A 12,412-nucleotide genomic window follows, 5' to 3' on the forward strand; every position below is an offset into this window, starting at 1 on the left:
CCAACTTGAATATCTGGGATATTTTTCAAACATAAAACCCCAAACTTTCAGAAAATTGTACCAGACAGGACTGCCAAAATTGGACCAGACAGGACTGCCAAAAAGTGCTCTTCACTGACGAGTCGCGGTGTTGTCTCACCAGGGGTGATGGTCGGATTTACGTTTATCGTTGAAGGAATGAGCATTACACCGAGGCCTGTACTCTGGAGCGAGATCGATTTGGAGGTGGAGGGTCCGTCATGGTCTGGCGCAGTGTGTCACAGCATCATCAGACTAAGCTTGTTGTCATTGCAGGCAGTCTCAACGCTGTGTATTACAGGGAAGACATCCTCCTCCCTCATGTGGTACCCTGCCTGCAGGCTCATCCTGACATGACCCTCCAGCATGACAATGACACCTGCCATACTGCTCGTTCTGTGCATGATTTCCTGCAAGACAGGGATATCAGTGTTCTGCCATGGTCAGTGAAGAGCCCGGATCTCAATCCCATTGAGCACATCTGGGACCTGTTGTATTGGAGGGTGAGAGCTAGGGCCATTCCCCACAGAAATGTCTGAGTACTTGCAGGTGCCTTGGTGGAAGAGTGGGGTATTTGTCTGTGAGTATAACAGAACTGATATTGCAGGCGAAACCCTGAGGAAAATCAAAACAGGAAGTGGCTTCTATTTTGAAAACTCCATGTTCCATAGCCTCCCTTTGCACCATTTAAAGGGATATCAAGCAGATTCCTTTTCCTATCGCTTCCTCAGGGTGTCAAGTCTTCAGACATAGTTTCAGGCTTTTATTTTGAAAAATGAGCCAGAAAGATAACATTGCGGCAAGTGGTCACATGAGTTTTGCTTGCGCAACAGAGTTTGGACAGCTATTGCTTTTCCCTCTCCTACTGTGAAAGACATTTGCGGTTGATATATTATCGATTATATATATTTTTTAAAACCTGAGGATTGATTATAAAAAACGTTTGACATGTTTCTGTGGACATTATGGAAACTATTTGGAATTTGTCCACGTTGTCGTGACCGCTCTTTCCTGTGAATTTCTGAACATAACGCGCCAAACAACAGAGTTATTTTGGATATAAAAATAACCGAGCTACTTGATGCTAAGTGTACTTAATGTTTTGTCGAGCGATCGATAAACTTACACAAACGCTTGGATTGCTTTCGCTGTAAAGTATAATGTCCTGACCTTAGTATTCTTTGTTTTCTTTATTATTTTGGTTAGGTCAGGGTGTGACATGGGTGATATGTGTGTTTTACTTATTCTAGGGTGTTTGTAGATTCCGAGATCAGACGAGATCAGGAGTACTCAGGCCGGTGTGGTCGTAAGCGAGAAATTATCTCATGGTGCACTATATAAAGTCAAAGTGAGTCTGATTAACAGCTGTTGCATTTTCACCATTTAGATAAGCATCTTTGTGTCACTCAAAAAGTGGAAGAAATTGCATATACTGTAGCCATAATTTGTAGCACAGATTGTTGGATGACATACAAACTAACCTTGCTTACTTATTTCAAAGCAAGGGCACATATTTCAGCCTTGTGGGAAAAAACGGACAAAGAGTTGACAAAAAGCTTACAGCACCTGGTATTCCCAGGCGGTCTCCCATCCAAGTACTAACCAGGCACGACCCTGCTTAGCTTCCGAGATCAGACGAGATCAGGTGTACTCAGACCGGTGTGGTCGTAAGCGATAAATTATCCCTTGGTGCACTCTATAAAGTCAAAGTGAGTCTGATTAACAGCTGTTGCATTTTCACCATTTAGATAAGCATCTTTGTGTCACTCAAAAAGTGGAAGAAATTGCATATACTGTAGCCATAATTTGTAGCACAGATTGTTGGATGAAATACAAACTAACCTTGCTTACTTATTTCAAAGCAAGGGCACATATGGGAAAAAACGGACAAAGAGTTGAAATTCCACAAGGCAGTGACAAAAAGCTTAAAGCACCTGGTATTCCCAGGCGGTCTCCCATCCAAGTACTAACCAGGCCCGACCCTGCTTAGCTTCCGAGATCAGATGAGAGCAGGTGTACTCAGGCCGGTGTGGTCGTAAGCGAGAATCTCTCTATTGGTGCACTATATAAAGTCAAAGTGAGGCTGATTAACAGCTGTTGCATTTTCACCATTTAGAAAAGCATCTTTGTGTCACTCAAAAAGTGGAAGAAATTGCAGCACAGATTGTTGGATGAAATACAAACTAACCTTGCTTACTTATTTCAAAGCATATACTGAAATACTGAAGTATTAAAATTAATACAGGTAATTTATCAAATATACTTAAATATCAAAAGTAAAATCATATATAATTTCAAATTCCTTATATAAAAAAAACAGACGGCACCATTTTCGTGTTTTTGTTGTTGTTGTTGATATGATTACAGATAGCCAGTGCCACAGCAACTCTCAGACATAATTTGCAAAGGAAGAATCTGTGTTTAGTGAGTCTGCCAGATTAAAGGCAGTAGGGTTGACCAAGGACGTTCTCTTGATAAGTGCGTGAATTGGACATTTTTCTGTCCTGCTAAACATTCAACATGTAACGAGTACTTTTGGGTGTCAGGGGAAATGTGTGGAGTAAAAAGTACAATATAATCTTTGGGAATGTAGTTCAGTGAAAGTTGTCAAACATATAAATAGTAAAGTAAAGATACCCCCCAAAAACTACTTTAGTAGTACTTTCAAATATTTTTACTTTAGTACTTTACACCACTGGCTAATGGCCGACATCGACAACTCTCGTTGGGTTAATGAGGCAACTAGTCACACCTGTGAAAGGTCCTTTAAAAGGAGAGGTGGAAGAAGTAAACCATGACTCACAGACAACAGAGACACCCAGTGAATCCCTTGGAAGAGTGCAGAAGGTGAGATTGTGTCATTATCTAATAGACTATCTGCATCTCAAATGGCAACTTAATTTTATGTGACCCTGGTCAAATGTAATGCACTATATAGGGTGCCATTTTGTGGAGTGACCCCCTGAATTTAAGAGCATAGACTAATAGTTACCTTTGCAGTAAAGAGGTAATCTATGACTCGCTCTAGGATGCTTCCCCTTCCCTATCTAGTGCACTGTGGGCCTTTGTCAAAGCTGGTTCACTACAACAGGAATGAGGAGCCATTTGGGAAGGATAGATTTTCCTGTGTGCCATGCTCTTCAACCACATACAATAGATACCTGAATTTTGGCGGAAGAATCGTAGCGCCGTGTTGCCAATACTCGGTTCTTGAGGTCCTCAGGACTGGGTTTAGCAATTGTTGCTTAAGTTTTGTACTTAACACAGGGTTTCCTTAACCTCTCCTCTAGTACCCACAGCCATTCCAAATGTTTTAAAATGCTCAGCTAATCTCACTCTCGTTCTCTCTCAGGAGACTATCACCATGGTGACATTAACCATCATTCTGCTTTTCAGCATGGGTTTTGCTCTGGGAGGTAAGAGTGATGTACCTCACACTTACTCACCAACATTTTAATAAACATTAGTGGGTGTTGATCTGTCCTCCACAAACACATGTACGTATTAATGTTTTGTTTCATAACCAGTTGTCCCATGGACACCCTCGGAGGCCAGCCATTAGTGACATTTGAGAGAAGATCGTCTTGCTCAAGGGCACAGACAGATATTTCAACTTGTCATCTCAGGGATAAAAACTAGCAACCATTCAGTTACTGGCCCAACTCTAACTTCTAGGCTACCTGCCACTCCTCTAGTTCCAGAGATGTATATTTGTGTCTAGATGCTGGCCTGAATGGTTTGATCATTCAACTGGATGTATGATTGGATTGTTTACCAACTATCAGGAAAGAACACTGATACCCCCACTTTCAGTCTTAGTTTCATCAGCTGTTATAAAAAGACAGACTCTGAATTGACTGCACAGGGCTTTTAAACAAGTAGGAGAATTTCAATATTTAGCTAGCAAGTACCTAGGTTACATCTGAAATGGAACCCTATTCCGTATAAACTACTTCTGACCAGGTGGAGTAGGTTCCAATATGGGACGCAACCCAAGATTCTGGGCTCTTGGATGTCCAGTCATGTATATTCTGTCCATATATTGTCCTGAGATGCTATGTCCACATTACAATCCATGTTACCTGTGTCCAGATGATACGATACAACCCAAGACCCCCTGTGAGCGTGCTAGAGATGCTGCGATAAATGGCCCAATTGGAGCTTACATCCCAACGTGTGACGCCGCTGGACAATACACCCCTAAGCAATGTTCGGGCTCTACAGGTTAACACGGTGGCACATACACACACACACAATGCACCAATTCAGAGTGTGACAATTCGATGTGATGGGGTAATATGTGTATTGTTTATGCAACATGTCTATTTCTGGTAGGTTACTGTTGGTGTGTGACCAGTACTGGACAGAAGATTCCGGGCACTGAGACTCCTCCAGGCACTGCTCCAATCAAATGTCCATGCAGGTACACACTCATTCACTACATGTTTGATCTTTACAGTTGGTTCTGAATGTTAATATTTGTGTTTGTCTCATTGTAGTGGTCCTCGCAGATGAAAGATGTTGGAATGAAGACGTTGAGAAGACTTTGCAAATACTTTGACAGTTGTCTTTACTGTACTGAGGGAGATGCCTCTCGCCATACACATAATGAAGAAATGTATTTACTTTGTTGGTTTTACATGTTGAACAATGTATCTGAACTGTCTATTTCTGGGAACTGGAGGAAGGGATTTTACTGTATTACCTCCACACGGGTGTTCATAAAGGCCGTCAAATGGTAATTAGGCTCTCCAAGCTATGATGCTGCTGATGGTCATTAGTAGCCTACTACGCTTGCTAACTGCCTGGTACTCAGCTCTTTATTGCCCTGTAATCACTATCAATGTAATTGCAAATAAACTATTGGTCACAAATGTGCTTAGCCGAGGATATTGCGGGTGTAGTGAAATGCTTGTGCTTCTAGCTCCGACAGCGCAGTAATATTGAACAAATCCACAACGTGTGTACACACTCAGTACGCATGAATTAACTATATACATATTGAAGACCGCCGTCAGAACAGACTAGGATACAGAATATACACTCGTGGCCAAAATATTTGATGGACCCAAATATGAATTTAGATAAAGTTTGCTGCATCAGTGTCTTCAGATATTTTTGTCAGATGTCACTACGGAATTCTGAAGTATAATTACAAGCATTTCATAAGTGTCAAAGGCTTTCATTGACACTTACATCAAGTTGATGTAAAGAGTCTATTTGCAGTGTTGACCTGTTTTCAAGACCTCTGAAATCTGCCCTGACATGCTGTCCATTAACTTCTGGGCCACATCCTGACTGATGGCAGGCCATTCTTGCCTTACCAATGCTTGGAGTTTGTCAGAATTTGTGGGGTTTTTGTTTGTCCACCTGCCTCTTGAGGATTGACCACAAGTTCTCAATGGGATTAAGGTCTGGGGAGTGTCCTGGCCATGGACCCAAAATATCAGTGTTTTGTTCCCCGAGCCACTTAGTTATCACTTATGCCTTATGGCAAGGTGCTCCATCATGCTGGTAAAAGCATTTGTCACAACTGTTCCTGGATGGTTGGGAGAAGTTGGTCTCTGAGGATGTGTTTGTACCATTCTTTATTCATGGCTGTGTTAAGCAAAATTGCGAGTGCGCCCACTACCATGGCTGAGAAGCAACCCCACACATGAATTGTCTCAGGATGCTTTACTGTTGGCATGACACAGGACTGATGGTAGTGCTCACCTTGTCTTCTCCGCACAAGCTCTATTCCGGATGCCCCAAACAATCGGAAAGGGGATTCATCAGAGATAATGACTTTTCAGCAGTCTAATCCCTGTACCTTTTGCAGAATATCAGTCTATCCCTGATTGTCCTGAAGAAAAGTGGCTTCTTTGCTGCCCTTCTGACACCAGGCCATCAAAGTCTTTGCTGCACTGTGTGTGCAGATGCACTCCCACCTGCCTGCTGCCATTCCTGAGCAAGCTTTGTACTGGTGGTGCCCCGATCTCGCAGCTGAATCAACTTTAGGAGACGGTCCTGGTGCTTGCTGGACTTTGCAATTCAACTGATCACTCTTCATAACATTCTGGGAGTATATGCAAATTGCCATCATACAAACTGAGGCATGAGACTTGGTGAAAATTAATATTTGTGTAATTCTCAACTTTTAGCGAAAACTGTACATATGAGATGAGTAAATGAAAAAAAAGTGACTGGTTTTCAATTCTGGTGGCCAATGATTCCTATAATATGCCTGTAGGCAGCAGCCTCCATGCTCGTGATGGCTGTTCAACAGTCTGATGGCCTTGAGTGAGAGAAGCTGTTTTCAGTCTCTCTGTCCCAGCTTTGATGCTCCTGTACTGACCTTGCCTTTTGGATGATAGCGGGGTGAACAGGCAGTGGCTCGGGTGGTTGTCCTTGATCTTTTTTGCCTTCCTGTGACATTGGGTGCTGTAGGTGTCCTGGAGGGAGGTAGTTTGCCCTCGGTAATGCGTTGGGCAGACCGCACCACCGTCTGGAGAGTTGTTGCGGGAGGCGTAGTTGCCGTACCAGGCGGTGATACAGCCCGACATGATGCTATCAACCCCCACCCGGGGGTGGCCCGCCTGGTGCGGCAACTACGCCGCCCGTGTAAGCACCGTGCTGGGTTCAGAGCCTCAAGCTTAATGATGAGCTTGGAGGGTACTATGGTGTTGAATGTTGAGCTAGAGTCAATAAACAGCATTCTTACATTCAGTTGCAACTCCTTTAAAAGTTGTGGCACACCTTTCGTGCTACCGCAGAATTCTGTGGCACGTCATTTAATTCTCAGCCATTTTTTCTGTTACCGCTAGTTTGACCACCAGAATTTGATAGAATTCCGTATTGGCATTACCAGAGAATTCTTTATTTTTTGTAACAACATAGTATTTGGGATTGATTTTAAGAAATTTCCCTTTAATAATTTGATTAATATTATGGTCTTTCTATTCAGAGTTTCCGTTAGGATGGAATGGAAAATATGGCGCTGTACAACGTGACGGTCGGGAGTAGGCTACAGGATTGGATGATTCTAAATTGTTTGCCTTAGTTAGACAACTTTGATCCAATATTTCTGTAAATCAGTGATAAGTATTTCCAAAGTAAATTATCAGAACATTAACCATGTGTGTTCACTTCTTCTGTAGTTTCGACCCAGTGATTCGTCTGACAAACAAAGAACTTTGCGTCCTGCAGGCCCAGGCATGGAGTATGGCTGGCAAGCCATTCAATAAAGTCATCTTCACAGACGAATCAACCGTGGCCCTTGTTTCTTTGACATCTGTTGGGAAAAATTACTGATTTACAGTTCATGAGGGTTGTTTAATCACACATATGAAGTTTGAAAAAGATCTGACCTTTTTAACCCTTCGAAACAGCACCTATGACACCATTTTAAGGCACTTCCGGTTGGCACAGGAAGCTAAACGTGAACACATATCCTCATTGGGGTAGGCTCTTACGGAATCATGAGTTTTAAGTCTTTATGTTTAGAATTGACTGATCTACACAGGGTTGAATGCAGTCATTTTCACATTTGCAGGTTATGTCCATCAAAATAACTTTTGGGTTAATTTAACCACTTCCGGCTTCCATCCTTGCTGTGTGTGTGTGTGTGTGTGTGTGTGTGTGTGTGTGTGTGTGTGTGTGTGTGTGTGTGTGAGAGAGCTATAAAATACAGCGCGCCCTCACGGAATCACGAAATACAGACATTAAACCGAAATTCAACAATATTCAAAAATGCTTTGAACTAAGGAGGAAATCAACTCAATCCCTTCAACTTGTTAGAAAATCTATTCATTTGCCCAAGTGAAACATAAGACATGAACAAAATGCATCAGTGATTGGTATTTCCATGCAACTTTCAGAAACTGCACAGGACTGCCCAGTTTCCGTGCGCATGCGTGCGAAGCACGCGCATGTCTACACTTTGTGTAGCCGTTAGAGATGAGGCTAATGATAACCTTCTTGTGGTAGAGAAGGAAAGGCTTCCCACAAAAACCTTCTCAATCAAATGTTAACTGCAAAGTAGCCTATGCCAGCCTGGCAGAATTATATCATGATTATTTGCATCAATCCAGTGGCCATTTGTTTTGCAAACTCTGCAATCACATGAGCGCTACAGCAACACCGCTTAACCAAACAAAGGTCTCTTCCTGGCGCACACTTGCCTAAAAAAGGGTAACTACACCCCAAAATCGACATGTCTTCCGTTTTTCCCAGACCTCAAAAGTGGTTTCCTGCTAGGGGTTTTAAATGTTGTCGTGGACATAGAACATCTAATCGTGTTATATTTCTATTAAAAAGGTGTACTTTTGAGAGCGAAAACCTGCAGAAGCAGGGACAAACGGTCAACGGGGAAGTACTTTAATTATTATTATTTGATTTGATCAGGGCAGGGAAGCACTAACAAACTGCATTTAGTCCAATAAAAAGACACAACGTTATTAGGGTGATAAATAAAAGGGAGTTGCTCCACGCATGACACAAGAGAACCCTTGTGTTGGATTGCGCGGACTAGCTTTTCACCTGTCTACCGGAAGTTGATGCTGTTGCTATGCAACCTCTTGCTAGCTATCTAGCATAACAAATTACTGGTTAGACATTATACGACTTCAGGTGTGTTCTTAATTTCAATCAGGAGTTCCAGAATGCGCTCATGAATTCAGAGCGTTGTCAGATTGTCTGTTTGTAAATTCAGAGCAGAGTAGGCAGCTAGAGCGAATTTACGAAAGCACCCGAATGTCCATTGAGAACGCACAATGACTATACCATTTAGCTAAGCTCAGAATGACGGGAATAATCACGTCAAACATTGGGTAGTTAGTTAGATAGCCTATAGTTATTATACTGTCAAGTTTGATCTATAAGTAGCCAACTAACATTAGGTATCTAGCTAACAACATACCGGTACATACTGCTGTACTGATACGCTATGTGGTTCGTAAGACCAGTGTAGCTAACAAATTGTCAGCCAATATAACGTGTAAGTTAACTTATTTAAAAAGTAATTACTTTATTACATTGCTCAACATTTTCTTAATATTTGTCATAATTAGTTAAAGCAATGAATTTATATCCGCTCTCGTTGTACATCGACTGCATATTTTCCGCCATTTTCAACAAATCTGGAAACGATGTGAAGCCACGCCCATTTCCTGAAGAATTGCATTATTGGCCCTAAAGTACCGAAATAGTGTCCTCTTCGTGTATTCCTCATATTTTGGCGAATTTAGTACGATATCCTGGAACATTTGGCATACTAAATATATCCATAGTATTTTTTTATTTCTATTTTATTTCACCTTCATTTAACCAGTTAGGCTAGTTGAGAACAAGCTCTCATTTACAACTGCAACCTGACCAAGATAAAGCAAAGCAGTTCGACACATACAACAGAGTTACAGATGGAATAAACAAACATACAGTCAATAATACAGTAGAAAAAGTCTATATACAGTGTGTGCAAATAAGGAAAGGATAAGGGAGGTAAGGCAATAAATAGGCCATGGTGGCGAAGTAATTACAACATAGCAATTAAACACTGGAATGGTAGATGTGCAGAAGATGAATGTGCAAGTAGAGATACTGGGGTGCAAAGGAGCAAGATAAATAAATAAATACTGCAAGGGGATGAGGTAGTTGGATGGGCTATTTAAAGGTGGGCTATGTACAGGTGCAGTGATCTGTGAGCTGCTCTGACAGCTGGTGCTTAAAGCTTAGTGAGGGAGATCTGAGTCTCCAGCTTCAGTGATTTTTGCAGTTCGTTCCAGTCATTGGCAGCAGAGAACTGGAAGTAAAGGCAGCCAAAGGAAAAATTGGCTTTGGGGGTGACCAGTGAGATATACCTGTTGGAGCGCGTGCTATGAGTGGGTGCTGCTATGGTGACCAGTGAGCTGAGATAAGGTGGGGCTTTACCTAGCAGAGACTTGTAGATGACCTGGAGCCAGTGGGTTTGGCGACGAGTATGAAGCGAGGGCCAGCCAACAAGAGCGTATAGGTTGCAGTGGTGGGTAGTAAATGGGGCTTTTGGATTGGAGATGCTTAATGTGAGTCTGGAAGGAGAGTTTACAGTCTAACCAGAAACCTAGGTATTTGTAGTCCACATATTCTAAGTCAGAACCGTCCAGAGTAGTGATGCTGGACGGGCAGACAGGTGCGGGCAGCGATCGGTGGAAGAGCATGCATTTAGTTTTACTTGCATTTAAGAGCAGTTGGAGGCCACGGAAGGAGAGTTGTATGGCATTGAAGCTCATCTGGAGGTTAGTTAACACAGTGTCCAAAGAAGGGCCAGAGGTATACAGGTATTCTATGATATATTTATACAGGTATACTATGACCAATAAGCATACTAAATACTCAATTCATGTCACAAACAGTACAGTTAGTGCGAGTATTCGAACACAGCTAAGGCCAAATCAGGAAGTGCAGTCACCTTTTAATCCTGAATGACAATTGTCTTGCCTCATAGAGATAGATAAATCTTCTTAGGGCTGATCGATATGTGTCCAAAGAAGGGCCAGAGGTATACAGGTATTCTATGATATATTTATACAGGTATACTATGACCAATAAGCATACTAAATACTCAATTCATGTCACAAACAGTACAGTTAGTGCGAGTATTCGAACACAGCTAAGGCCAAATCAGGAAGTGCAGTCACCTTTTAATCCTGAATGACAATTGTCTTGCCTCATAGAGATAGATAAATCTTCTTAGGGCTGATCGATATGACAACAGCCAGTGAAAGTGCAGGGCGCCAAATTCAAAAGAACAGAAATCTCATAATTAAAATTCCCTCAGACATACATAAGTATTTCACACCATTTTAAAGATGCACTTCTTGTTAATCCCACCACAGTGCCCGATTTTAAATAGGCTTTACTGTGAAAGCACCACAAACGATTATGTTAGGTCAGAGCCAAGTCACAGAAAAACAGTCATTTTTCCAGCCAAAGAGAGGAGTCACAAAAATCAGAAATAGAGATCAAATTAATCACTAACCTTTGATGATCTTCATCAGATGACACTCATAGGACTTCATGTTACACAATACATATATGTTTTGTTCGATAAAGTTCATATTTATATAAAAGAAATCTCAGTATACGTTGGAGCGTTATGTTCAGTTGTTCCAAAAACATCCGGTGATTTTGCAGAGAGCCACATCAATTTACAGAAATACTCATAATAAATGTTGATGAAAATAAAATTGTTCTGCACAGCATTATAGATATACTTCTGCTTAATGCAACCGCTGTGTCAGATTTCAAAAAACCTTTACGGAAAAAGCAAACTATACAATAATCTGAATACGGCGCTCAGACCCCAAACAAGCCAAAAAGATATCCGCCATATTGTGCAGTCAACAGAAGTCAGAAATAACATTATAAATATTCACTTACCTTTGATGATCTTCATCAGAATGCACTCCCAGGAATCTGAGTTCCACAATAAATGTTTGTTTTGTTTGATAATGTCCATCATTTATGTCCAAATAGCTACTTTTGTTAGCAAGTTTTGTAAACAAATCCAATCTCACGAAGCGTGTCTACTAGGAGCAGACGAAATGTCAAAAAGTCCCGTTACAGTCCGTAGAAACATGTCAAACGATGTATAGAATCAATCTTTAGGTTGTTGTTAAAATAAATCTTCAATAATGTTCCAACAGGAGAATTCCTTTGTCTGTAGAATTGCGATGGAACAGAGCTCGCCCTCATGTGAACGAGCGTCACGAGCTCAAGGCATTCTGCCAGACCTCTGACTCATTCCCCTCTCATTCGCCCTCACCTCACAGTAGAAGCATCAAACAAGGTTCTAAAGACTTTTGACATCTAGGAAGCGCAACATGACCAATATCCCACTGTGTCTTCAACTCAATCATCAAGTTTGCGGACGACACAACAGTGGTAGGCTTGATTACCAACAACGACTTGATTACCAACAACGATGAGACGGCCTACAGGGAGGAGGTGAGGGCCCTCGGAGTGTGGTGTCAGGAAAATAACCTCACACTCAACGTCAACAAAACTAAGGAGATGATTGTGGACTTCAGGAAACAGCAGAGGGAACACCCCCCTATCCACATTGATGGAACAGCAGTGGAGAGGGTAGTAAGTTTTAAGTTCCTCGGCGTACACATCACAGACAAACTGAATTGGTCCACCCACACAGACAGCATTGTGAAGAAGGCGCAGCAGCGCCTCTTCAACCTCAGGAGGCTGAAGAAATTCGGGCTTGTCACCAAAAGCACTCACAAACTTCTACAGATGCACAATCGAGAGCATCCTGTCGGGCTGTATCACCGCCTGGTACGGCAACTGCTCCGCCCACAACCGTAAGGCTCTCCAGAGGATAGTGAGGTCTGCACAACGCATCACGGGGGGCAAACTGCCTGCCCTC

At 42.0% G+C, this 12,412-nt stretch overlaps 1 protein-coding gene and 2 pseudogenes across 1 annotated transcript; 1 reads left to right on the plus strand and 2 right to left on the minus strand.

Annotated features, from left to right (window-relative positions):
• Positions 1-1,572: 1,572 nt before the first annotated feature.
• LOC116365482 (uncharacterized) lies at positions 1,573-1,691 on the minus strand (annotated as a pseudogene).
• A 249-nt stretch (positions 1,692-1,940) lies between these two features.
• On the minus strand, positions 1,941-2,059 carry LOC116365483 (uncharacterized; annotated as a pseudogene).
• A 677-nt stretch (positions 2,060-2,736) lies between these two features.
• LOC116365480 (nidogen-2-like) lies at positions 2,737-4,908 on the plus strand. The gene is made up of 5 exons (XM_031818106.1): positions 2,737-2,865; positions 3,371-3,434; positions 4,111-4,242; positions 4,354-4,441; positions 4,518-4,908. Exons 1-5 carry the CDS (start codon positions 2,752-2,754, stop codon positions 4,531-4,533), a joined length of 414 nt encoding a protein of 137 aa, XP_031673966.1. The 5' UTR covers positions 2,737-2,751; the 3' UTR covers positions 4,534-4,908.
• The last annotated feature ends 7,504 nt before the right edge of the window (positions 4,909-12,412 follow it).

Source organism: Oncorhynchus kisutch, unplaced genomic scaffold, assembly GCF_002021735.2.
Source record: "Oncorhynchus kisutch isolate 150728-3 unplaced genomic scaffold, Okis_V2 scaffold1259, whole genome shotgun sequence".
Lineage (NCBI taxonomy): Eukaryota > Metazoa > Chordata > Actinopteri > Salmoniformes > Salmonidae > Oncorhynchus > Oncorhynchus kisutch.